The sequence below is a fragment of the Talpa occidentalis genome, unplaced genomic scaffold (assembly GCF_014898055.3).
Source record: "Talpa occidentalis isolate TD23 unplaced genomic scaffold, MPIMG_talOcc4v2.1 talOcc4.2, whole genome shotgun sequence".
Taxonomy (NCBI): Eukaryota; Metazoa; Chordata; class Mammalia; order Eulipotyphla; family Talpidae; genus Talpa; species Talpa occidentalis.
This window is the reverse complement of record NW_023602073.1, coordinates 108,988,907-109,016,121: the sequence shown is the minus strand read 5'-3', so window position 1 is coordinate 109,016,121 and position 27,215 is coordinate 108,988,907. Positions and strand designations below refer to the sequence as shown.

Here is a 27,215-nt window from a genome sequence, read left to right as displayed (position 1 = left end):
TCGGCTTCTGCTGGTGTCCCCATGACGCCGCCCTTAAAAGCAGTCTTAGCGCAGGTGTATCCCATCTACCTATGCCCACACCCTATTCCAGGTGCCCACCATCAGGCATGCATTCAGGACAAGGATCCATCATCTATCCTGATGGCGGAAGGGCAGAAAAGCCTGACATTTTCTTTACCCTACACCCTATTTCTTGTATGCATAAATAAAAATAAATCTTTAAAAAAAATATATATAAGCATTTGATTATTGCATAATGGTGAGCATTTGAGAAGTATATAGAAATAAGAAAACAAAATATTATGTTCTTTTAAAGTTTATTATCTCATTTGAACTTTGTTGTTTAAGTGGAACGAAGTTTCTTTTTGGCATAGGCATGCAAAATAGATACTTCTCTAAGCATCTATGTCAAACCAGAAACCAAGAGAGAATTTTTCCCATATACCTGGTCTTCAAAGAAACCCATTAAAAACAAAGTTTATGTGGTCTGTGTTGCAAAAACTCTATCCTCTGAAAGCAAGAATTGAAGCCCCACCCTATGGTTGGCCAGGAGGGAGAGAAATATATTGATTATGGCAGTCTTATAATGCACCTTACAAGCCTCAGTGTTCGTAAATCCCCTTTTCTGCTTTCCAGAAGTAAAATTAATTAAGCCAGCTTTTCTTCCTCCATGTTCATGACATAAATTACTATTTCTCAAAGCCTGAGGGAGAAGGAAAAAAAATGTTTTCCAACTTGCATTATTCAGTTTGTTGGTTTTTTTTTTTTTTTTTTTTGCCTTTCTTATGATTTTATTCACAAAGTTCCCTGAGTTAGGAATTTATGAAACTACTGGACAGATAAATACCTGGCTCCTTCCTCTGTATCCTCAGCCACCTGACTTCATGTCTGCTCCACCTATATATTCTTCACTCCAGTAGACTCTCCACAGTGTCCCTTTCTTTGTCTCTTACAGTTCACAACTCAGTTCATTTCACCTCACACAACCCCCAAAGTGTATACACATACTCTCCATCCCTTTCCCCTAGCCCCCACCAATTTTTTCATTCTTTCTTGCCTTATCTGATATTTCAGGAAAATTGCCACCTACCCTTTGCTTTCAAGAGGAAAAATGACACAAGAAACTTTACCTGGAGTTAAAAATCCAGAATATCAGAATAAAGTTTGGTATACTCTTGTATAAAGAAAATGCAAATTTATATATGTAGAAATGAAATAAGCATAAGAAAGAACTAGTGTCTTTCCCCTTATCCTCTTATTCAAACAAATTTTCCTGTAACTTTCAAAGATGATTTTTTTAAAGATTTATTTATTTAGGCATACAAGAGCTGGGGTGTAGGCAAAAAGTGGGGGGAGGGTGAGAGGATTCACCAGAGAGAGAGTGGGGTGAACAGGCAGATCTACTGAAATACACTGCTGAGGGAGGGGAGCAGTGGGCAAGAGGGGAGGTCTGCTGCACCATGTGGATCAGCAGCCTGGCCTGGGATCGAACTCATGCTGCAGAGGCTATGGATTACTTCATAGTGCTGAGACTTAACCCCTTGTGCCACCCTCAAAGATGATTTGTAAGATAGTTCTTATTTAATTTTGTTTTTCAATTTTGTTTAATTGCAGTGCTATAAGATTATGGTTTTCTATTGTACTTTTAACTACAAGTGTATGTGGGCTAACCAAGCTATCGAGGGTTGTCCTGAGACTTTAGCTTTCATTGGGAAAATATAACTCTAAATGACGTGGTTATATAGTTGAAATTTCAGTTATGTAGTTGAAATTTCAAAATGCAGTGCATTTGTAATCTGCTGCCTGCTGTACTAAATTTGTTTTTTTTTTAAAGATTTATTTTATTTGTTTATGCATACAAGAGCTGAGATGCAGGCCAGAGGTATGGGAGGTGAGAGAATTCACCAGAGACAGAGTAGGGAGTAGAACAGGAAGATATACTGAAATACACAGCTGAGGGGAGCAGCAGGTGAGACAGGAGAGGTCTTCACCCCCTTGAGCCACCAGGGAGGCCCTGCTATACTAAATTTGAATACCATAAGTAGAACTTTTAAGAGCATCCAAAAGGATCCATGTAAATATTTTTCATTTGTGCTGCATATAGCGCAGTTATATTGATATCATTTTGGATTTAGCATTTCTAATTTTTTTAATCCTTAGAATTGTAAAAACTCAACAAAAAATGTACTCTAAGCCAAAATTGGCTTATGGGGGCCTTAACCCAGGAGCAGATTTTATTTATTTAGCTATAGTGATTGGGGAAGAGCCCTTTCTGGCAGCTAATGAATGACCTACTGGAGGACTTGTGTGCCCACGGCAAAGCTGAAGGCCATTAGCCCAACAGGTCATTAGCTGGCAAATGCCTGACCCTGAGGTCATTTCTGATATTGTAATTTGTGAAAACATTAAAGTGGCTTAGTTGGGAACTATGGCCATACTAAGAAAGTTTCTTTATAAGGATTTTGGAAAATGCATTAAGTTGTTGTTGTTAGTCATGTGTCTTAATTGTCTTTCTTCTGGAGCCATTTCCAATGTTTATAACAAGTCAGTCAGACACTGGTAAACACCTGAACTACATTGTATGTCCAGTTTTGGTTTTTAAATGTCAGTTTCCCTGTTTAGGTTATCAGATTAACTGTTTCTTGCTAAGATTATCAGTTTCTTACTAAGCAGCTTCAGCTGCAGTCCTCTTGTGGCTCACTTGTGGGTCATGTTTTCGTAATACATTGAGCTATATAACATTTACCTATTTTATACTCCTCAGAGATGAGATATAAAACTACAAAGTAAAAAGAACCCTGAAGTAGAAGTCTATGGATGTCATTCCTGGCTTTCTTTTTTAATTAGCCAGTTAACATTGGATAGATAGCTCATTTTGCCTGTCAGAATTCTAGGTTCAGATCTTTTTCTCCAGACATTTATCTAATGTCTTAATTACCCTATTTTACAAATGAAATTAGAAATTTTATAATTTAGATTAATATTTATTAAAACTACTACCAAACATTTCAAAATGGTATTAACTTATTTTTTGAGTGCTTACTGCATAGTGTAGGTATTGGTGTAAGGGCTTTTGTATATTAACCCACTTAAATCTCTCCTGAGGCACAGGAAAAGGTTAAATTATTTCCTTGCAGTAACAGTGCTAATAAATGGTATAACTGCAGTTTAAATCCAGGTAATCTGACTCCAAAATCCTCATATTTAACTAAAGTAGAAAACTAACAAACCAACAAGGAGTCTTGATACCCTTTTTGCCAGCAATTTTGCAGTTACTGAACCTGGAATTTATATCTTAAACAACTATAGTTTTAAAATATTGGAATAAGTATTTCAGTACAAACATCAATAGGAGCTTTATGAGACATTTTAGAGATATAACTAGTAAGCATGAGCAACTTGTTTTCTTAGTTTCCTCCCCTGTAAAATAAAGGCAGCAATATCTTCATCCTCTACGTCCTTGCTAACTTCCAAATTTTGTAATTCTGAGTATTTGTAGGAGTCTAAGCTGACAGTGTATAACCACATCCTGAAAACTCCACAAAATGTGAAGAAAAACAAAGGAACCAAGAAAAATTGTTAATAAAATCACAGATAAAGAATCCAAGATCTTTTATAAATGTCAGTGATCTGAACACTTCCATGCATATTTCAGCAGTCTGAAGCAATACCCAAAATTAGTGAACTCATCTTTATGGCACATTTATGATGATGAACCTTATATGGTCTCATTTGTACTTTAAAAAGTCAAATTTAAATTCTTAAAATAGAGGTTGAACAAAGTAATAACTGTGTAAATTTATTTTCAAAAAGTTATGATTTATACAACTAATTCACATATTAGAAGAGTGTTGGTGATTTTTGTGTACATTGTGCTAAGCATTGGAAATGTCAGTTTAAAAGCCAATTGTTTATCTATAGTAGATTCAAAAAGTTCTAATCCAAGAGTATCCATTATTAGATTCAAGGATACAATAAAACAGTCTCAAGTTTCTACTACCTGATTTTTTTAAGGAGAAAAGTATTTTCCTAGTTTTCTAGAATGCAGTACAAGTAGGGCCATTTTTGTTTAGAATTTCATTGCATCACAGATTTTGAAGAGCTGTGAAGGTATTGGAAGAAGTACAATTATAGTTTTAGACAGGATGCATGGATTTTAATGCATATTGAGTCATATTTCTGTGACTGCCTTTGATGTGCAAACCTTGGGATGTCTCTAAATTACAAACATCTGCCTTTTAGTGTGGCCCAATTTGAAGAGGAACTGATTGAAGAGTGAACTGTGTTACCCAAAAGACATGGTATCCCAGGAATTTGTAAGATGCATGTCTGACTTCCAGAAAAATACTGAAAATTTTAACTCTTTGGCCAAGTGTGCTCTACACTAAGTTGTTTTCATGAAACAAATAGGATCAAGCTAAGACTTTACATAAGGGATATCAACCAACAAAATTAAAATACATCCTGACAATATACCCCACAATACCCAAGAATAGATTTATTTATTTTATATTCAGTTAACTCACACGTTTTGGGCATAATGTAACAAATAAATTAACACCATTAAGAATATATTCCAGGGCCTCCCCGGTGGCGCAGCGGTTGAGCGCTGGGTTGCGAAGCTGCCCGCGGCCTCTGCAGTGCCGGTTCGATCCCCGGCTGCTCCCCGGCCACCGGAGGAGGGTCCCACATGGTGCGCAGACCTCTCCTGCCGCCCGCTGCTCCCCTCAGCAGTGTACTTCGGTCCTTCTGCCTGCTCTGCTCCCCGCTCTGGCTCTGGTGAATTCTCTCACCCTCCCACGCTTCTGACTGTACCCAGTGCATGTAGAAACAAAACAAACAAACAAATAAATAAATAAATAAAAACATGCCTCTATTTAAAAAAAAAGAATATATTCCAGAATTAGTGTTTAAACTACATGTCAAAAACTTGGGGACTTTGTATACAATTAAGATAACTAACCAAGCTATGATCTATACATGACATGTATCAGTATAATGTAAGATAATGTTTTAAACCGGATCACTTCCTATTTATTAGTGGTTTGTGAAATCAATTTAGCAAATCATTATCAATATTTTTAATGGAATATTATTGAAAATAGAGGATAATGAAGTTTTATGAAACCTTTTTCATTTACTTTCACACATATACATGTGTGCATGTTCTATGTCATGATGTAAAATATAGTTCTTACTGTAGGTTGTAATTAAAATTTTTTTAAGCTGATACTATTAGGCAGTGTTCTAGCCAACAACATAATTTCATTTGAACTAATCAAATGGCGTTCTGAAGTTTCCTGTCATGAATTTGTTTTCCTCAAAGGTAGTATTAACTTTAAGTAAAATTACACTTGGAAAGCATTACTTAACATCACTGAGAAGACCCCCAAATGAAAGAACCAGTGAAAGCAAGATGGAAGTTTTTAGCCACATAGGGGAAAATGGCAGATCACTGAAGTAATGGACGTAGCTCTCTCTGACAAAATATTATTCAAAACAAGGAACAACAGTGCTTCTAAGAAGGAATGTACTGGTGAGGCGCATCCTGAGCAAAACAGACTTCATGTGTAGTAAGAGAAATGGAGGAGGTGGAAAATAAAGCAACTAGCCATTGCATGGTAAAGTCAGAATTACTTTGTTTCATGACTAAGCAAGCATTCAGTGCTAAAAAGCTGTTTGCAATTTTTATAGTAATGTAAGATATTTCGATGCAACCAACTTTTTTTTTAACCTCGATGGAAAGCTTCTTCTTCATTTCTTAGGAAAAAATTCATCTCAATATAAGCATTTTAAATTATCTGCCACTTTTTTGGGAACATAATCATTGTTTAAATCAAGAAATGATTATTTGTCACCACTCAGTGACAAACAGTAGGCCAAGAACCATATACCTTTATTAAATTAAAAAGTGAACTTTTGGGATTATTTTGTTATTATTATTACAAGAAATCCATATTTTTGCCTAGTTAACAAATGACTGTTCCTCACAATTATTTTGAATAAGAAATGTATAATGCTGCTTACTGAGATATTTCTGGTTATGGGCTTACTGTTGATTAAGTGCAGACATCTGGATAAGCAAGATGAGACCCCAAGTCATCTGAGTATTAACCTTCTAAGTAAGCAAAGACGTGTTAGTGGCTTATATCTTTATAAGGTCATAACTAGTTTCAATCGCACAATGGCAGACACATAGTAGGCTATCCTCAACTGTTTATGGAATAATGTACTAGTCAATAGAATATTAAATTTCAACACATCATTTTCAAGCACTTTTCCTGGACATGTGGGCTATTTTAAGTGTCATCAGTTGTGATTTTACACTTTTCTTTAGTTCACTGAATTTTTCTGAACCCTTTTTGACAAATGTTACCAGTAGTTAGAGTTGATAAACCAATGTATCAGCTGTTCTAAATTAAAAATTAAGATTATCAATTTGCTTAGTTTTTGCTGCACCTGTCCTGCTCGTAGTGCCATTTCTCTCTCTGCTGTTCCCCCTTAGCCAGAAAGAACTTCCAGCTCACTAGAACAGATTGTCATCCCTCCCACAAATAAGCATGGCCTTACACTTTTGGCAGCATTGAAAAGGCTCCTTTCAAAAAGCTAAGTTAGAAGCTTCCTCCAGAACTCCTGTGAGTTAGTGGTGTTTTTTGCAGCAGACCTTTCATCATTATCTTCATTAAACCTGGTCTTTGTCTGAGAGAAAGGAGTGGAGAAAGCCATTCTTTCTTAGACTTCATCAATGGCTTTATTAAAGCCACTCATTTATATTAATCAGCATGCAGATTAGGGCTCATCTGGATTGTTTGTGCCCAGGTGGTGGGTGAGTCGATTCACCCTTTTTTTGGCCAATGCTGCTGCTCCCTGTTTTCTTCAGAGGTTGCATCTCCACTGAAGCTGCCAGCCTGGAAGCTCTGAGTACTGGAGACCGAATCCACCTGGAACGAGATAGTTTGATTAAACCCAGTTTGTAAATGATAAAATGCTTTACAAATGTTAGATGTTATTATTGGTCTCTGTGGGAGTGCGCTATTCCTTAACCATTCCTTTCCTACCTTACCTTGGTAATGTAAATCTTTCCATATTTAAATGAGTCTCAGATAATTTGTGCATCATTTGTGTGAAGAGTGACATTAACTGCTCTGGTTACCATTAGCAATCTATTCAGCGTCCTTTATGTATAAAAGTATTTTTCTGTTAGACATTTTCAATGGCAATATAGTTTTTGTGACTTAAAAATTCTTGACAATATACTTTCAAATGCCAGAGCTCTTTGAAAAGGACATATTTACCCTAAATCCATCTTTTGTTCCTCCCAAGATGTATAGGAGAATTAATTCTTCCCCAAGGGCATTTTACCTTTGCTACTGCTTCATGCATTGCTGTTTTGTTCCTGAGGGTGGGGAGGGAAGTGTAATAAATTTGTGTGTAATTAATGCCATCAGCACTGCAGATGCGTGCACACTCATGACTGTTTCCTTTGCTAGCAGCTGTTAAAAAGTAGTAAAGGTTGAGGGGCTGTGTGTTCATTTGCCTCCTAAATAGAGTGATGGATCACACATTGTCTTGTCATTCCACACTGTAGTAAAAACCGTCATTAAAATAACCTTTCCAGTGCAAGTTTTTGAAAGAAAATTACAAGTTGGAATAATCTCCATAGTTTTTATATGCCAAGCAAATTAAATACGTAGCAGTCTTTTCAAAATGAATTAAAATGCAACTATACTACCACATCACATCAACTCAGATAGCTTATGCTTGCTGGTGGTTCAATTGAGCCACATAAGTTTGTAGTTGACATTTTTCTAGATTTAATTGTAATTTACTTTTTTTTTTGAAGATTTATTTATTTATACAAGCACTGGGTACAGTCAGAAGTCGGGAGGGTGAGAGAATTCACCAGAGCCAGAGCAGAGAGCAGAACAGGCAGACAAACGAAGTACACTGCTGAGGGGAGCAGTGGGCGGCAGGAGAGGTCTGTGTGCCATGTGGGACCCTCGCCCAGCAACGGGGGATCGAACCGGCGCTGCAAAGGCTGCGGGCAGCTTGGCAACCCAGCGCTCAACCGCTGCGCCACCTGGGAGGCCCAATTGTAACTTACTTTTAATTTAGGATGTGTACTCTTTTACTTAAACATCTACAACTCTGTTGAGTCTATTCCATCTATCAAATGTTAACTGACGGTACTCCTGAACTACATTTATTGAGAAAGGCACAACTTGTCTACACAGAATATTTAACCCACTTACAGATCTTATTTGTGCTAATCCAGGACTGTTGATTGATATATTCCATAAACCAATTCGTGGGTATGGCTTGGCTTGAATCATCTCTGAGACTAAAAACTTGATATGCGCCTTCCCAACTGACTCTACCCTCTAAAAATAAGTTTATTGTTTTATCTAATTGTAAAAGCAGTAAAACAAAAGGGTGGAGAAAATGTAATTATAAATTCAGCAATTATAAAATTAAGCAATTCAAAAAAATTAAATAAGAAAAATTATAACTAAGAATCTTGCCACTTACAAATTACCATTATTAATATTTTATTGTCTCCTTTGAGATATTTTTCTCTGCATATATGAACCCATAAATGACCTCATTTTTATTTTTGAAATATTTGCCATGATATTTTGTTTTGTAACCAAGTTTTTTCCCCGTAAGAATATGTTACATGGCCTCCCCTGGTGGCGCAGTGGTTGAGCACTGGGCTGCGAAGCTGCCCGCAGCCTCTGCAGCGCCCGTTAGATCCCCGGGTGCCGGTGAGGGTCCCACGTGGTGCGACAGACCTCTCCTGCCAAGTCTGCTGCTCCCCTCAGCAGTGTATTTCGTTAGTCTGCATGTTCTGTTCCCCGCTCTGGTGAATTCTCTCACCCTCCTGCACTTCTGACTGTACCCAGCGCTTGTATAAATAAATAAATAAATCTTAAGGAAAAAAAACAAAACAAGAATATGTTACAGATCGCTTTGTATAGTGAAGATAGGATACTGTAAGAGAGGATAGTTTTTAGTCAATTTTGTTCTCTTATAACTTCCCTCCACCCCACCTCACCCACATAGACACACTGCCCTCAATTTTTATTTTTTATGATGTGAATTTTATTATTGGTTCAGGGCATAATCATTATAGCACCATTTGTGAGGGGATGTATCATTTTAGTTTTTCAATTTAAAAAAATGGTTGAATGGTAGTTAACCCTTGCCAAAAGATAAGGAATGAGGCAATTACATACATATTCCCCTGAGCTTGGTGAGATTTGCCCTGAAAATTAACCATTTAAGAAATTTATTCCAAAGGTCAATTAGATCAGATCTGTAATAGTGCTAAGGTTCAGATGTATCTGGATATTACCTATTCCTTATCTTGGTGAGGCGGTAGTGATTGAAGTAGGAGAGATCAACAGTTTGCTTGAAAATAGCAGTTAGATGTTCACTGTCCACTTAATTTCCTATGCAGCCTTCCTCCTGGTACCCCAAATGAGGGGAGAAGTGAACTCATAATGCTGATATTGTGAATAGTTACCGCTTTTGGCTCACTGAAATTTATGATGTTGCTCAGAAAATGAGGTTAGTGGATGGTGTTGCCAGAGAGTCAGATTTAAACATGTGACTAATTAAAGAGAAAGGTAATTTTTCATTTGCATGTACAAGTAAGCAGTTCCAGTCTTGCAACCTCTAGAAATGAAGAAACATCTCCTGTTTGATTATTCTCTAGATAACTAAAGTAAACTGTAACATTGATGGTGACAGTCATAATCTGAAATAGGATAACACAAGTCAGTGTTGAAGAGATCTCTAATTTTTCTTGAAATAGTCTTTGTACATGATCTGTTGTTGAATTAAAACCCGCCTTCTTCCAAAATATTTGGACACAATTTAAAAAACAGTGCTTTGCATACTCTGCCCTTTGTCCAAAATTTGCATTGAATATAGAATAGTGATATGGAAATATAGAAGAGTAAGTTAACACGCACTGAGTCTTACTCTGTTGCAGGTTCTTTTGTAAGTACTCTGCACATTTACTCATTACAGAAGGAAATGACATGGCAAACTAGTGCCCTTTTTTGTTTGATGCAACCTTGCCTGTAAACCTGTTCATTCTGAACAGATATGTATGAATTATTCCTGAACATTAGAGCCTTTCAAGACCTAGAACTCAGCAGCTGTCCTTTAATGAACCCAATAAGGACTTCTTTGGCAGCTGGTGGGTGGGCTACCAGTCATATGATTTAAAAACTGAAAGTAGTTTAAAATCATTTAAAAAGGGAAATAGTTTCATTATGATTCTAGGTTGTAGAACCAAGAAGATTTGGGCACAAAATGTTTCACAAAAAAAAGTGGAGTAGAGGTCAGACAGAGGGAAGGGTCCATGTGAAGAATGGCTACTCTTGTCTAGCTAGAGCAGCAAGAAGTCTAGAGCTTAGACTCAGCCTCAAGAGGTTTGGCAATTAGGTTTCTGAAGTCTCTATTACCTACTATTGTCTTTACTACCATTTTGGGGGGCTTTCTTATATTTAAGTACAATGATGATCCAAACAGGTGAATACCTCTAGTAGTAAGCCAGGTAATGAAAAAAGATTAAATCATTAAAAGGGTCTGTTAAGATATGTGTGACTTATAGCTCTGTGTTCCTTCTAGAAATGTTGCAATTTCATGGACGGATAATACTTAAATACTTTGGTATACTTTTTAAATAAATATTTTAGGTCATGAAATGAAATTTATATGTGCACTGGGAAAATCACCATTGCCAAAGATATTCAGTATCCCTAAATTATTCCTATTTTTCATAACCCACCTACTTGTTAAACCCAAGGAAGTCCATAGTTTTTTCCTTAATAGTTGACACTGGCTATGGAGATATAATCTGCTCAAGTAAGTGTGGGCCATTTGGAAGTACAGGTCATTTATAAATTATGAACTTGTCTGACTATATTTTCTAGTTACATTAAGAGAAGAAGATCAGAGAATAAAATGTATTTGTTGCCTCTGCGTGGTCTGGAATTTTAGGGGAGTAGAGGAACACTCTGGTTATCAAGATCCAGATTCATTGTTAAAAAGCTCGTGCCATCATTCTGACATTCAGTGTCAGATTTTCTTTTGTAAATCCCTCTTCACTTTACCAGTGCTGGCCTCAGAGCTCAAACTGTTTCAAAACCATAACATTTCTTAGTGAGTGATTGATCTGTATTATGTGTCCAGCCATCAGGGGGATCTTGGGATGTTGCTTGTATAAACTGTAATCCAATCTGATGCTGTGCGTTTAGTTACAGTCTTTCATAGACCTATTGGTGATACTCTATCCTCCTGGATTTGGGAATAGGGCTTATCTGATACCTTCAGGGGGAAAAAATCCATTCATTTTTCTCTCTTCCCCACTTAAATAACTCAACACATCTGGTAACACTGTAGGATCATTGTCCTTCCAGTTCCTCTACAGCTCATATTGCTACAATATTTCTTAAGTATTTGGTTACCGAAAGGGCAATGTGATTTAAAAAAAAAAATAAAAAGACTGTATAAGTCTTACAAATTAACCCATCTGTAGAGCTAAAAGGAAAAAAAAAAATGTCTTTAATCAGCAAAATTTCCCTATCAGCAGCCTTGTGTATGTTATACAGTATGAATGTAAATATAAATTTGGAGATAAATGGTCATGTGTTAAAATTTTAAAGCAAGTCTTTCTACAAATTAATGTAATTTGCCTCTAAAATAATGTTTATTAAATCCAGGGTACCTGGATTAAAGTATCTTGTTGTTTAGGTCTGTATCCTTTGGCTTAATAATGTCTTCAATTACTGGAATGATAAAAGCTGAAACCAAATCTTTTAATTCAATCAAAACTGAGCTGAATTTTAGGAAGCAAAGAGTGGGAATCAGATATAGGACTGCATAATATAGGAAGCTAAATACACAAGATATTCAGACTTTGTAAGCAGCAAATGGGGGTTGCCTTGAGGAATTCGTGTTTGAAATGGCAGCATTGAACATTATAGTAGATACCACTGTTTTAGCCTCTTAAATTAAGATGATTTATGCAAACTACTCTAAATTGTACAGTAACTCCAAAGAGACCATTAACTGTTTGTACTTGTTTTACATTCTGGAGCAAGTTCAAAGCTTTTGATTTTGCTGAATTTTTTTTAAGTAGCCTAAGTCTTAAAAATAATACAGATTTGACAAATGCTATTTCAATACTGTGGTTCCGTCAAAATTTTCGCTGTTTATGATACATGTGACCCAGGGACCCTACACTAAATATATCTACCGAATATTTTAATCACAACAGAATTAACACATTTGAAAGGTTAACCATTCTTTTGCTTTTCTTATCTATATTAAATATGAAAATTAACTCTCAGAATGAGGATTTTGGAAACATATCCCCCTGACAGAAATAAGTATACAGAAAATAAAGACTTCATTAGTTATCTGACATTAAAGCTTATGTTCAAAATGGCTATTTGTGGATTTTCATGTATATCAGTTGTATATTGTGCTTATAAGATTTTTTTTTTTTTTTTTTTTTTTTTTGCTTAAATTGTGCCTGAAAAAAATAGGATTGTAGTTGAATATCCAGGTGGGCAATTCCGTTTGCCAGGATCTTTACAGATAACCCAGTTTTTTCTATCAAACACAAATACTGCCTTGCTGCTAAGCTTTCTGATGAATTCTGAAGTAAAAATGAGAAAAAAATTTTTTTCTTTTCTTTTAGGTTGTGGAACTTATAGCAAGTGCTCTTATGGACTTGGTGCAAGGAGTATATCATGAAAATTCTACTTCAGCAAAGGTAAGGATTCAGTAGTCATTATAAAATGCTAGGTTAAAAATCCTCATGGTAAAACTAGAATTGACAGCGAAAATGTCATTTGTGTTTTGTATTTAAATTGTACATGACATTTTTTTTAGATTAGTGTTTTGGCTACAAATTCATGGCCATACGCTTAGTACATAGCGGATTTAGCCAATTAAAACAACCTCTTATCCTCTGGCTGGATTCACAGTCTGTTCAATCTGCAGCAGCCCAGCAGACGCCAGTGTGCTGCTGGCTGGCTAGTAGGGCTGTCACCACGCAGGCAGGCTGGTGGAGCGGCCGGAGAAGCAGCTTGTGTTGAGGTGCCGGGACCCAGACTTTCTCCAGAGGAAGGGAGCCATGTCCCAAAACAGTGGACATAATCTCAAGAGGTTACTCTTAGGGCATGAGGGAGGATGTCTTCTATATCCAAGATCCAGAATTTACTGCATTATTAAATTCTCGATGATACGAACCAGGATGAATGCACAGTTGGGTTACTTTGATTAATTTTATAGATCTAGAATTAAGGTTTTATGACTCATTTAGCAGAACATCTCAAGAAGGGTTAGGTTTTATTTCCTTAAAATGCAGTTATTTCATTCACTAGGATATTGAATGTGAAGCAGCTGCTTCATTGCCCACCACCATCATTTCACATGGTATGTACTATTATAAAGGCTCCTATTTAAGTGTTTCATTATTCTAACTTCTTTAGCTTCTGTAGTAGCAAGATCTCACTCACTGCAAATTAGAACAAATTTGCATGTATCCACATCTTAAGATTTTCGACATTTCCATTTGAAAAAAAGACAGACAAATTTTGCTGGAAGTGAACCACAGAGCATGAGCAACTTGGATAAAATATTTTAAAGTATAACCCAGGGACTGTAGATAGTTCAGAGTGGTAGTGAAATATGAAGAATACCTTGGATGTCTGCTAACATTTGGTTCAGGGAACCACAGCTCCCAGGAGACATATCTAACTTCACCTAAGCAGCATATTGGTTTGTGGGCACCTGGCAGGATATATGACCACAGTGCACCACTTTGCTGTGTTTTTCAAAAACATACCATAGCTCGCTACCATGGCTAAGGGTTAATAGATTACCAAAGAACTGACTCCTGGTAAAGTTCCACTCATAGAAAACCAACTTTATATATTGTGATAAAGATGGTAGCTAAGTAAATAACACTGTTGGATAGTCTATGCTTCTATATTTCATCTTTACAAAAATCCTGCTGGCAAAAGCTATTAATCTCCCCATTTTACATATGTGAAAACTGAGGTTTAGAAGAGATTAATTTGCCTACAGTCAAACAACTTATCAGTTGAGATTTTTAACTCCAGAGTGCAAAATCTTACCCTCTCATTCTCCTGCCTCTGCCTGACAAGACCTGATTTGCTGGCATCTGTCTGCCGTACCTGAGATCCTGCAATATGCGATGATTACAGTGACCTCTTCTGGCAATGGTGGCATTGTTTCCCCTTGGGATATTTCCAAGGTGTTCGAATTAGTTCCACATAAGATACTAATTCTTCATAGTTAAATATCTGTTCATTTTCGAGTGAAAATATTGTTGATTATAAGGTTCCTGTTTTAGGTAAGGTTCTGTTCTTACCATTTGTTTCCTATCATTAGACCAGTTCATTAACAGTTTTGTAAGCATTTAAGTACTTTCTATGTGCCTGGCAGACTTGATAGCATCAATAGTAATAACTGCTTAAATAGCACTTTACAGGTATTTCTTTACAAAGGGTATGACATTTGTTGTTACATAAACTTTATAGAGAAAACCCCTAAAATTCAGAAATGACAAGTGGCTGGAAAGTATAGTGCCTGGAAGTTGTTTATGCATGTCATGACAGTAACATGATCGGAACCCAGGTTTTTCTATTATAAGTCCCATATAATCTGTTTCTTCCTGGGAAAGAGAATAAAGGAAGCAAAAAATCTTTGAAGGACTGTTGCTCATACATGAACAGCCACTTAGCAAGTACTAGTTGCTGACTTTGATTAGCTAATAAGTTTTACTCAAAATAGATCTGTAGCAATGCATTATTCATCTGCCCTCTTTCCCCCACCAATTCAAATCAGTCCTTTAAAGAATTTGAGATCTTTTATAAGCAATTACATTTCTGAATATACCCAAATGATTTAAAGGGCTGTTCTTTTCTTATAATGGACACAAAAATGCATAGTTGAACTGAAGCAACTATGGTTCTTCTTGGTGCCTTCATTTGTGCCCCAAGTCCAATTTAGGTTAACCTTATTTCCCTTCCTAACCAGAAAAATGCTGGCTTCCCCATCCGCCCCCCTCCCCTCCCCCTAAGTGAGCTTGCTTTGCAATGGCTTTTCAGATTTTGGTTTTTCTAATTTGGCTCAGGAATTACTTCAGAGGCAGAGAGAGCACTGCCCCACATGGTGTGCCTTCAAGGTTTTCGTGTTCTGGCACGTTTGAGAAGCAGCCACAAGTAGAGGTCTTGTGGGAAGTGAGTTGCACAACCTCCATAGCCTTGGGCCAGTTTGGTGTACAAAAGAATTGCTTTGTGATTTAAAATAAGCTGCAAACCATTTCATTTCTCTAGGGACAAAAAGATACAATAGAGGTCTGTTTTCTTTATGGCGATTTAATGCAGTGATGGAGAATCTGGGTAGTACGTATACAGCTTTCTGTAGAGTAGTGTCTATGTGATTAGGGCAGATGTATTAAATAAAGCAAATGGTGAGGAACCGTTACTAAGTATGTTCTCCAGGAGAAGTTCATACAGTAAGTGCATAATCTTCCTTAAAACTATGAAAATGTATATGATTAATATTAGTAACACTTAACAGATTGTAGGTAAACTGTGATCATATAAATCATTCATAGCAATTTATGAAATTCATCCTTTCTTCCAGTCATTGAAAAATAGTATTTGTATATTTGCTAGTTTGTGAACCATTTCTTCCTTACAATAAAAATAAGTCATTTTGTTAAGCCTCTATGGAAAACAGTATGGAGGTTCCTCAAAATATTAAAAATAGACCTACCATATGACCCAGCAATTCTACCCCTAGGTATCTGCCCAAAGAAATGAAGACACTAATTCAAAGAACTCTATGTACTCTTACATTCATTGCAGCCCTACTTACAATAGCAGAGTTATGGAAATAGCTTAAGTGCCCAAGGATAGAGGAGAGAATCAGAAAATTGTGGTATACACACACACACACACACACACAAATACAAACACACACAGAAATACTACTTAGCTATAGAAAAGGATGAACTATTGCCATTTGTGACAACATGGATGAAATTGGAAAGGATAATTCTAAGCAAAATAAGTCAGAAGAAGGAGAAAAACAAATACCAAATAGTTCATTTATATGTGGAATATACAAAAATATAACTTAGGATTGGTCAAAGCCAAACCAATAATAAACTCTTAACATCTGACTGCAAAATTGAGGCAGCCAGAGTGGGAGGGTAGCAAGGTGGAGGTAAGGAAGGAAAGAGGCCCAAAGAGCGTGATGGAGTATTACTGGGGCTCTGGTGGTAGGCATGGTGTGAAAACATACTTTTGTAAAGGTTTAAACCTATAACCCCCAAAGATACAGAAATGTAAATCAACTTTACCTCAATAAACCTAATTTGAAGGAAAAGATGAAACAAGGTGTTTCATCTCCCCTCTCCCTTTCCATACCTGTTTTTTACTGTTAGCTAATTGAAGAAGTATATTACATTAAAAAAAAAAAATAACATTTTAAGTGGTCATTTACCACTTTAAATTTCCACTTAAAAATTTACCACTTAAGGGGCCTCCCTGGTGCCTCAAGGGGTTAAGATGCAACCTATGTGGCTGTGCGCAGCCACTGCAGCATGAGTTCAATTCCCCGGCTAGCCGGGGAGGTGACCTGCATGGCACAGCAGACCTCTCCTGACTTGCCCGCTGCTCCTCTCAGCAGTGTGTTTTGGTTAGTCTGCCTGTTCTGCTGCCCACTCTGTCTCTGGTGGATCCTCTCATCCCCTGCATCTCTGGCCTGTATCCCAGTTCTTGTATGCATAAATAAATAAATCTTTAAAAAAATATATTTACCACTTAAAAGTGGTCATTTACCACTTAAAATTTTCCTTGTCAAGCTATGCCTTATGCATTGTACTCATGTTACTCCTGTATACACTAAATATTTTACATTTTAGTAGAATTGGCTTTGAATCCACAAACTTTCATATCCAAAATCTTTTTAACATAATTGTTATGCAGCACTCAGATTGGTATAGAGGCGGGAACAGTATACCATTTCCCTGTCTTCAGAGATTCCATTCCTAAAAGGTTGGTTGTTTTTTTGTTTTTTTTTTTAACATTTTTACAGTACCTACCTGCTGGTAATTAATTCCTTGAGCTCTTGTGTGCCTGAAAAAATGTTTTTTTTTTCAATCTTGTTTTTGAAAGCTATATTCAGTGGATATAGAATTTAAGATTGCCAGTTATTTTTCTGTCTGTGTTTTAAAGATGGTGCTCCTTATTTCTCATGTATAATGTTTCCAACAAGAAAGCTATTTGTCTATATTCTTCTGTGCATACGTTTCTTTTTTTTTTTTTTTTTTTTTAAATATTAAATTTTATTTTTATATTCCCCCATACAATTGCAAACGCTCCATTCTGACCCCAATCCTTCCCCTCCCACCCCCCACCCCCCAAAAAGTGTCTCTGGTTCATAGTTTTTTGTTGATTTTGATTTTCACTTTCTTATATTCATTTTCCTGGTCCCTTATTTAAGTTTTCTAGATTCCTGCTATGAGTGAGACCATCCGGTATTTTTCTTTTTCTTTTTGGCTTATTTCGCTGAGCATGATCCCTTCCAGTGCCATCCATGTTGCTGCAAATTGCATGTGTTTATCTTTTTTGAATGCTGAGTAATATTCCATGGTATATATGTACCACATCTTCTTGATCCAGTCATCTATTTTTGGGCATTTGGGTTGTTTCCAAAGCTTAGCTATTGTAAACAGTGCTGCTATAAACATAGGAGTGCAGGTGCTCTTTGGAATTGATGTTTCTGTGTCCTTTGGGTAAATACCTAGGAGTGGAATTGCTGGATCATATGGAAGCTCTATGTTTAGTAGGTCCAGAAATCTCCACACAGCTCTCCATAATGGTTGGACCAGTTTGCACTCCCACCAACAGTGCACAAGAGTTCCTTTTTCTCCACATCCTCGCCAACATTTGTTGTTGCTAGTTTTTTTAATATGTGCCATTCTCACTGGTGTGAGATGGTATCTCATGGTAGTTTTGATTTGCATTTCCCTGATTACAAGTGATTTTGAACATTTTTTCATATGTCTGTTGGCCATTTGCATTTCCTCTTCAGAGAAGTTTCTTTTTAGCTCTTCTGCCCATTTTTGACTGGATTATTTTCTTTGTTGTTGCTGAGTCTCATCAGCTCTTTGCAGATTTTTGTGATCAGTCCTTTATCATTAGTGTTGGGTGCAAAAATGTTCTCCCAGTTGGTGGGGTTTCTCTTTGTTTTTGTTATTGTCTCTTTTGCTGTGCAGAAGCTCTTTAATTTGATGTAGTCCCAGCTGTTTATCTTTCTCTTCACTATCACTGCTTTGGGTGATGTGTCTGTAAAGATGTCTTTGATGTGCAAATCCCGTAGTGTTTCGCCTATATTTCCTTCTATGTATTTTATGGTTTCAGGTCTTATGTCTAGTTCTTTAATCCATTTTGAGTTGATTTTTGTGTATGGTGTGAGGTAGTGGTCAAGCTTCATTCTTTTGCATGTAGCGACCCAGTTTTCCCAGCACCATTTATTGAACAAACTTTCTTTGCTCCAATGCATAGTCTTTGCTCCTTTGTCAAAGATTAGTTGACCATAAATCTGTGGGTTTATTTCTGGATTTTCTATTCGATTCCATTGGTCTGTATGTCTGTTCTTGTTCCAATACCATGCAGTTTTGATGATTATGGCTTTGTAGTATAGTTTGAAGTCTGGGAGTGTGATGCCTCCATTTCCTTTTTTTTTTTTCAGTAGAGCTTTGGCTATTCGGGGTTTTTGGTGATTCCATATGAATTTCATCAATAATTGTTCTATTTCTTTGAAGAATGCCATTGAGATTTTGATTGGAATAGCATTGAATCTGTATATTGCTTTTGGTAGCATGGCCATTTTAATAATGTTTATTCTTCCAATCCATGAGCAGGGGATGTCTTTCCATTTCTTTGTGTCTTCTTCTATTTCTTTTAACAGTGTTTTATAGTTTTCTTTGTATAGGTCCTTTACCTCTTTTGTTAGATTTATTCCCAAATATTTGATTTTTTTTGTTTCGATAATAAAAGGGGTGGTTTTTTTGATTTCTTCTTCTTCAGATTTATTGTTTGTGTATAGGAAGGCTACTGACTTTTGCGTGTTGATTTTGTATCCTGCCACTTTACTGAATTGATTGATGAGTTGAATTAGTTTTTCTGTGGAGATTTTGGGGTTCTCTATGTATATTATCATATCATCTGCAAATAGTGATAGTTTGACTTCTTCTTTTCCTATTTGGATTCCTTGGATGTCTTTCTCTTGTCTTATTGCTCTGGCTAGGACTTCCAGTATTATATTGAAAAGCAGTGGTGAGAGTGGACATCCTTGTCTTGTTCCAGATCTTAATGGAATTGCTTTCAGCTTTTCACCATTGAGAATGATACTGGCTGTTGGCTTGTCATAGATGGCCTTTATGATGTTGAGGTATGTTCCTTGTATCCCAAGAATTTCAAGGGCTTTTATCATGAATGGGTGTTGCACTTTGTCGAAAGCTTTCTCAGCATCTATTGATATTATCATATGGTTTTTATATTTCTTTTTGTTGATGTGTTGGATAACGTTGATTGATTTTCGGATGTTAAACCATCCTTGTGCCCCTGGAATGAATCCAACTTGGTCGTGGTGAATTATCTTATGGATACATTGTTGGATTCTGATAGCTAAAATTTTATTGAGGATTTTTGCATCAGTGTTCATTAGGGAGATTGGCCTATAGTTTTCCTTTTTTGTGTTGTCCTTATTCGGTTTTGGTATTAGTGTAATATTGGCTTCATAGAACGTGTTTGGTATTGTCCCTTCCTTCTCAATTTTTTGGAAGAGTTTGTGAAGGATAGGCACTAATTCGTCTCTGAATGTTTGGTAGAATTCATTTGTAAATCCATCAGGTCCTGGGCTTTTGTTTTTGGGGAGGTTTTTGATTACCATTTCAATTTCGCTGCTTGTAATTGGTCTGTTTAGGTGTTCTATTTCTTCTTTATCTAGCTTTGGGTGATTGTAGAGTTGTAGGAATTTGTCCATCTCCTCTAGATTGTTGAACTTGTTTCCATATAACTGTTCATAGTAGTTACTGATTATTCTTTTGATTTCTGCTGTGTCCGTTGTGATTTCTCCTCTTTCATTTATGATTCTGTGTATTTGTGCTTTCTCCCTTTTTTCCTTTGTGAGCCTGGCTAGGGGTTTGTCTATTTTATTTATTTTTTCAAAGAACCAGCTCTTGGTTTCATTGATCTTTTGGATTGTTTTTTTAGTTTCAATTTCATTTATTTCTGCTTTGGTTTTTATTATTTCTTTTCTTCTACTGGTTCTGGGGTTTTTTTGTTGTTCTTTTTCTAGATCTTTGAGCTTCGAGATTAGGTTGTTTCTTTGAGTTCTTTCTTGTTTTTTGATGTGAGCTTCTATTGCTATATATTTCCTCTTATTACTGCTTTTGCTGCATCCCATACATTTAGGATATTGGTGTCCTCCTTGTCATTCAATTCAAAGAATTTTTTAATTTCTTCTTTGATCTCCTCGTTAGTCCAGTGGTCTTCCAGTAGTGTGGCTTTTAATCTCCATGAGGTAGGATAGTACCTTGCCTTCTTTTTATGATTTATTTCTAGTTTGATGCCTTCGTGGTCAGAAAAGATGGTTGGTATGATTTCAATCTTGGTGTATCTGTTGATGTTTGTCTTGTGCCCCAGTATGTGATCGATCCTGGAGAATGATCCGTGTGCGCTTGAGAAAAATGTGTACTCCGTTTTTTTGGGTTTAGTGTTCTATAGATGTCTGTTAAGCCCAAATGCTCTAGGTCCTTATTTAGAGCTTTAGTTTCTTTATTTATTTTTTGTCTTGTTGATCTATCCATTGTTGATAGTGGTGTGTTGAAGTCTCCCACTACATATGTGTTTTCTCTGATGTCTGTTTTCAGAGAGGACAACAGTTGTCTGATATATTTTGGTGCTCTTTCGTTTGGTGAGTATATGTTAATGAGTGTTATTTCTTCTTGAAGTATTGTCCCCTTAATCATAATGTAGTGACCACTGGGGTCTCTTTTTATTTTTTTGAGTTTGAAGTCTGTTTTATCTGATATAAGTATAGCTGTTCCTGCTTTCTTTTTTGGCCCATTTGCTTGTAGGATTGTTTTCCATCCTTTGACTTTGAGCCTATTTTTATCTTTTGTAGCTAAATGTGTTTCCTGGAGACAGCAAAAGGTTGGGTTTTGTTTCTTAATCCAGGCTGCAACTCTGTGTCTTTTTATTGAAGAGTTTAGTCCATTTACATTTAGAGTTAATATTGATATGTTAGCATCTGTATTTGCCATTATGTTTGTCTTTCCTTTGATTTTATTTATTTATTCTTTTAATAACTTTTTTTTTTTTTTTGGTCTTCTTTCGTTGTTATTCGTCCCTCTGAGGTTCTGGCTTTAGGATTCCTTGTAGTATTTTTTGGAGTGGGGGTTTAGTCGCAATGAAATTCCGGAGTTTCTCTTTGTCTGGGAAGGTCCATATTCTTTCTTCATGGAGGAAAGAGAGCTTTGCGGGATAGAGTATTCTTGGTTGGCATCTGTTTTCTTGGAGTCTGTTGACTATGTCCCTCCACTCTCTCCTTGCCCGTAGTGTTTCTTCAGAGAAGTCTGATGTCAGCCTGATTGGTTTTCCTTTGAATGTTATCTGTTTCTTCCCTCTTGTCAGCTTCATTATTTTTTCCTTGTCCTGGATTCTTGGGAGCTTTACTATTATGTGTCTTGCTGTGTTTTTCCTTTCGTCGTGGAAGTTTGGTGTTCTTCTTGCTTCTTGTATATCAATTTTCAGCTCCTTCTTCGCATTTGGGAAGTTCTCTTCAATTATATCCATGAATATTTTCTCTGTTCCTACATCTCTCTCCTCTCCTTCTGGAATTCCTATAACTCTTATATTTCCTTTCCTCATGGAGTCAGATAGTTCCCGAAGTCTTTCTTCATTCTTTTTCCTTCGTACTTCTCTTTCCTTTTCTGTTTTGGTTCTTTTTATTTCTGTGTCTTCAAGATTACTTATTCGTTCTTCCATTTCATCTATTCTGCTTTCATTGCTTTTCCCAGAGTTCTTTAGTTCCTCCATTAATTCTTTGATCTCCTGCATTTCTCTTACTTCCCTCTTTAGGGACTCAATTTCCTTCTTCTGATCTATCACTTTTTTAATCATGGCAATTTTAAATTCTCTTTCTGGAAGGCTCAGAAGTTCTTCCAAGTTGCTGTCGTTGCAATCTGGGGAGTGGTTTTCTTTTTGTGGTGTGCTTCTTTCCTGAGGAGTTGTTAGGTTGCGTGTGGTTCTTCTACTCCCTACTGTCTGTTTTCTAATTTGTCGTATGCGTTGGGACACTGTGTTGCTCGGACTGACTGACATCTTGGGTGAACTTCTCCGCTCCCCTCTGGCTCTTCCAGGAGCCATCTCTGTCTTCTGGGGGAGCTTTCTGCTGGTTTTAGGCAGTTTTTACTGAAGAAATGTCCCTGTTCTCAAATGGCGAAGCGGGATGCAGTCCCTGCGCCTCCGGTTTCAGGCACACTCTTCTGCGCACCCAGTCTGCCCCGGACGTGGGTGCCTGCTCCCTCTGTGGGCTCAGACTGCTGGTCGGAAGGGGCCTGGCGTGGAATAACTTCCCGGCTGGCCACTGGGTCCTCCAGAAACCTTCTGCCCTTTTCAAGCAGTCTTAAGAAGTGTCCTGTTTTATAGGGTGTTAGTGACTTTTTTTTTTCCTGGTCGCTAGGTGGCGCCAGAGATCTCTCCTATTGTCCTTGGGGGGCTGTTTTTCGCCTCCCCCCACCCCGTGGGACAGAGAACAGAGCGGGAATGGTAGGGTACACCTCAACAGCTTTGGGGTGCTGTGTCTGCCTTGTGCCCCACCGTCGTGGAGAAACCACACCCCGAATTTTCGTGCCCCGGGTCTCAGTTCAAAGCCCTCAGTTCCAGGACGCGGGCTGTAGCCCAGTTCAGTGGCGCGGGAATGGCGCCTTTTGCACAGCTCCCGTGCCTGGGCGCCTGGTTCCTGCTCACTCAGGGAGGGACCTTCACCTCAGTGAGGACCTCCGCGCGTCTCCCCGCAAGCCTAGGTCGTCTCCCCGCAAGCCTAGGTCGCAGGCGCGGGGACCTGGGCAGCCGCGATCCAGGTCTGCACTTGCTTTTCAAGCTCCCCGAGCGCGCCGCTTTCCCGCGCCAGCTTACCGGCAGCCCGGGCTGTGTGCGCGTCTCCCGGGGTCTTTGTTCTTCTCTAATGGTGCCCGGAGCCGTTCGCTCACCGCCGCGGCGGATCCTGCAGGGTTCGCCTCAGCTCCCGTTCACGGGGTGTGGTGGCTGCAATAGTTCCTTTCCACTCACAGTCCTGCTTGCTGCGTCGTTTGTTCTTGTGGGCCATTTTGGTTTGTTGTTTCCTCCTCTCTGCCGGTCGGAGAGTGCCGCCTCTGTGGGCGGGGGAGGAGAGCAGGGTTCTGCGCTTCCCTCCCTTCTAGTCCTCTTTTATGGCCACTTTCTTCTTCGGGCAGTTCGCTGGCGTCACCCGTTTATCTTCCGTGTCCCAGTTCTCACTGGGACCTGCCGCTTTTCCTCCCTATTCACTTTTTTTAATGGGAGATCTTACTCGCAGCGTCTCCTCGCTGCCATGTTGCTCCGCCCCCCCCTGTGCATACGTTTCTAAATTTCTCTGGCTTTTTTTTTTTTTTTGTATTCTTTTACCTTTTGTTCAATGATTTTGAACAATTTCATTATGATGTGCTTTGGTATTTTTTTTTTTTCTTTTACTCTTTCTTGCACTTGGGGGGTCCATTGAACTTCTTAGATCTGTTTATTGTTTTTATGAAATTCAGGAAAATTTGGTCATTATTTCTTCAAATATTTCTTGCTTTTTTTTTCCTCTCTCAAAGGGACTCCAATTACATATGGAATAAGCTGCTTAAAGCATCAGAAACCTCTGATGCTGTTTTCACTTCTTTCTGTATTTTTCTCTTTGCATTTCATTTGGATAATTTCTATTGGTGTGCTTTCAGATTCACCAATTTACATCTTCTATATTTCTATTTTCTTCTAGCTCCTTGACCAAATGAGGCTTCTTGGTCATCCTTTTAAGTTGAATCTTTTTTTTTATAGAGGCATGTTTAATTTATTTATTTATTTATTTGTTTTGTTTTGTTTTTTGTTTATACATGCACTGGGTACAGTCAGAAGCGCGGGAGGGTGAGAGAATTCACCAGAGCCAGAGCAGGGAGCAGAGCAGGCAGAAGGACCAAAGTACACTGCTGAGGGGAGCAGCGGGCGGCAGGAGAGGTCTGCGCGCCATGTGGGACCCTCCTCCGGTGGCCGGGGAGCAGCCGGGGATCAAACCGGCGCCGCAGAGGCCACGGGCAGCTTCGCAACCCAGTGCTCAACCGCTGCGCCACTGGGGAGGCCCATTAAGTTGAATCTTATGGAGGAAATTAAGAGAAATTGATGAGGTTTGTTTCAGGAAATTGACTTTGAGCTTTGGTTAGGAAGTCAGCTCTGTTAGTTCATTCATTCATTTAACATTTCTTTTACTGCCATGTAGCAGACACTAGTGATACACTACTAAGTGAACAAGACATTTTTGCTCTCCTGGAGTTTACATCTCCTGGAGTTTATATTGGAAAGGCCAATATAAATAATTAGATATATAAATAGATGAATGGGAAAAATAACTGATAGTAATATTGCACAACAAAGAACTAAATAGGAAAAAAGTGACAGTAAATGATCAAGGAAGTTCATAGATGTTCATGGAGGTCCTTTCTGAGAAAATAACTTGTAAAACTGAGATCCTGATGACAAAAAACAGCTAGCTTTATGAAAACAAAAACAGGGAAAAGGCTTTTAGGAAGAGGAAGCTACTCAAAGGCCTGAGGAAGCAACCAGCTTAATGTATGCAAGGAATATAAAGAAAGTTTGCCCAGATGGGATGTGGTGGATGAATAGAAAAATGGTTGGAAGGAAGTAAATTCACAAAAACAGACAGGGACATGTATTATGGAAATATTTGTGATGCAAGTATGAAGGTGCTTTGGACACAAATTCAACTAAAACTAAGAACAGAAATTTATAACTGTTTTAGGATTACTTAGTTATTCCTGTAGGCCTGCTTATTCAACAAATGTTACTGAACTCCTATTATGTATTAGCAGCTGTGCTAGACAGATCAGGTACATATATATTCAGAGCTGAGATGGAGACAAAGTTGTAGTCAGACCTGGAACAAAGGGTCCTTGATAGAGAAGGGTGATCATTTAAAAGGGGATAAATGAACCAGTTGGTATAGATCTACCAGTTGGTAGGCTTTTATATTGGAGAGGTTGGATTTAAAATAGTAAGCAAGAGGAAATCACCATAGAATTATATGCAATGTGAAGATCTCTGATAAAGATTATTATAGAAGCTATGAATATTATTAATTGAAAGCCAAAGAAATTAAAAGCAAAGAGACCAGTGGAAGAGTGTGGAAATAACACAGGTGTGAAGCAACAAACAAGATTGCTGGCAGTGGAAACAAGTGTAGGGCAAGGACCCAGGAGTTCAGCAGGTATCCTGTCTCTCATCTTGTTAAGTGATTTACAGTTTCTGTCTCATGTTTTCTTACTCTTTTATTGAGTATTTTGTGGAATTGAGTCAACGTTCACTGTCTTTTAACCAGTTCTTCACATATCACAGTCTTTTACTTTGGTGTTAAGCACCATACCTTCAAACAGCATTTTCCCATAAAATTTATTGCTTTGTGCAAAAATATATTTTAAAAACTAACAGACAATTAGAAATGTAGAGAATTGTACCCATACCAGTCTCCTTGTCTTCAGAACATAGCCTCTTTAATCTTCCATGAAAGACCCTAAGCTAGAACTGCCCAATTGAGGCGTTGCTGAATTTCTGACCCACAGGAATTATAAGACATAATAAATGTCTGTTGTTACTTTAAGTCACTAAGTCTGGGTAATTTACTATGCAGCACAATCACGTCATTTGCCATGCAGCTGTGATCTTTTCCCATTATCGGCAGATTGTACTTCTATACCCCCTAACTATGGGCCCAGCCATTTGACTTTCTTTAGCCAATAGGAGGCTCTCTTGGACCTCTGTCATCTCCATGCGACAAACATGCCCTAGTTAGACTGTTGGTCCAAGAAGAACAGCATCTCCAGCCAACCAAGGGACATGTAATGGGAAGCAGAGCCTCCAGTCTAGATTAACTGAATCCCAGCTGATTAGCAGACAACATGAGAATAATAAATGATTATTTTTTGAAGCCATTGAGTTTGGGGGTAGCTTTTCCAACAGTGAACTGGAGTCAGATGGAGTCACAGAACCTGTCGGGACCTGGAAGTCTACACCAAACCTGCCTTTAGGGTTCTGATTTGAGGAATTGACTAGAGTCTTCAAGTTTGAGGACTCAAGACCTGCCTTCCAGGGCAACGAATCACAAACTAGCTGGAATGCCAATCCTCCCCAGACTGAAAAGAGCAGAGGGTTGGTACTTAGGATTTCAGGAGAGTCATGTTAGGAGTTTAATGAAGTACAAATAGTGATGTTTTTGTGCTTTTCTTAAGGTTTATTAATCCTCATGAAACATCTGCACAATTACCACAGATAAAATTCTGGTAGAGATTGAGCCTTCTTTTGGCTAGCACTAACAGTGACCTTAGCGATCCCCCTAAATGTATTTATTCTCTTCTTATATTCCTTTTAATGCTTTCTTGAGGTCTTTTCTTCTCATACAAACCATGTCATGCAAGACTGGTTCATGAATCACGAAACCACTTGTCTTGCTACCACCAAACTGGGTTTTGTTTATTTTATTTATTTTTTTAATTAATTTATTTATTTATTTATTTATTTATTTATTAATAGAGGCATGTTTTTCTTTATTTATTTGTTTGCTTGTTTGTTTGTTTTTGTTTATACATGCACTGGGTACAGTCAGAAGCGCGGGAGGGTGAGAGAATTCACCAGAGCCAGAGCGGGGAGCAGAGCAGGCAGAAGGACCGAAGTACACTGCTGAGGGGAGCAGCGGGCGACAGGAGAGGTCTGCGCGCCATGTGGGACCCTCCTCTGGTGGCCGGGGAGCAGCTGGGGATCGAACCGGCGCTGCAGAGGCTGCGGGCAGCTTTGCAACCC

The 27,215-nt window shown here is 38.0% G+C and overlaps 1 protein-coding gene across 5 annotated transcripts in view; it reads left to right on the top strand.

Moving 5' to 3' along the window:
• Positions 1-27,215, top strand: part of PDSS2 (decaprenyl diphosphate synthase subunit 2) — a 251,369-nt gene that overhangs the window by 135,244 nt on the left and 88,910 nt on the right. For all 5 annotated transcript variants that reach the window (XM_054699075.1, XM_054699073.1, XM_037520173.2 and 2 more), the window contains exon 4: positions 12,719-12,793. In XM_054699075.1, the coding sequence (XP_054555050.1) occupies positions 12,719-12,793 (75 nt within the window). The remainder of the gene's footprint in view (positions 1-12,718; positions 12,794-27,215) is intronic.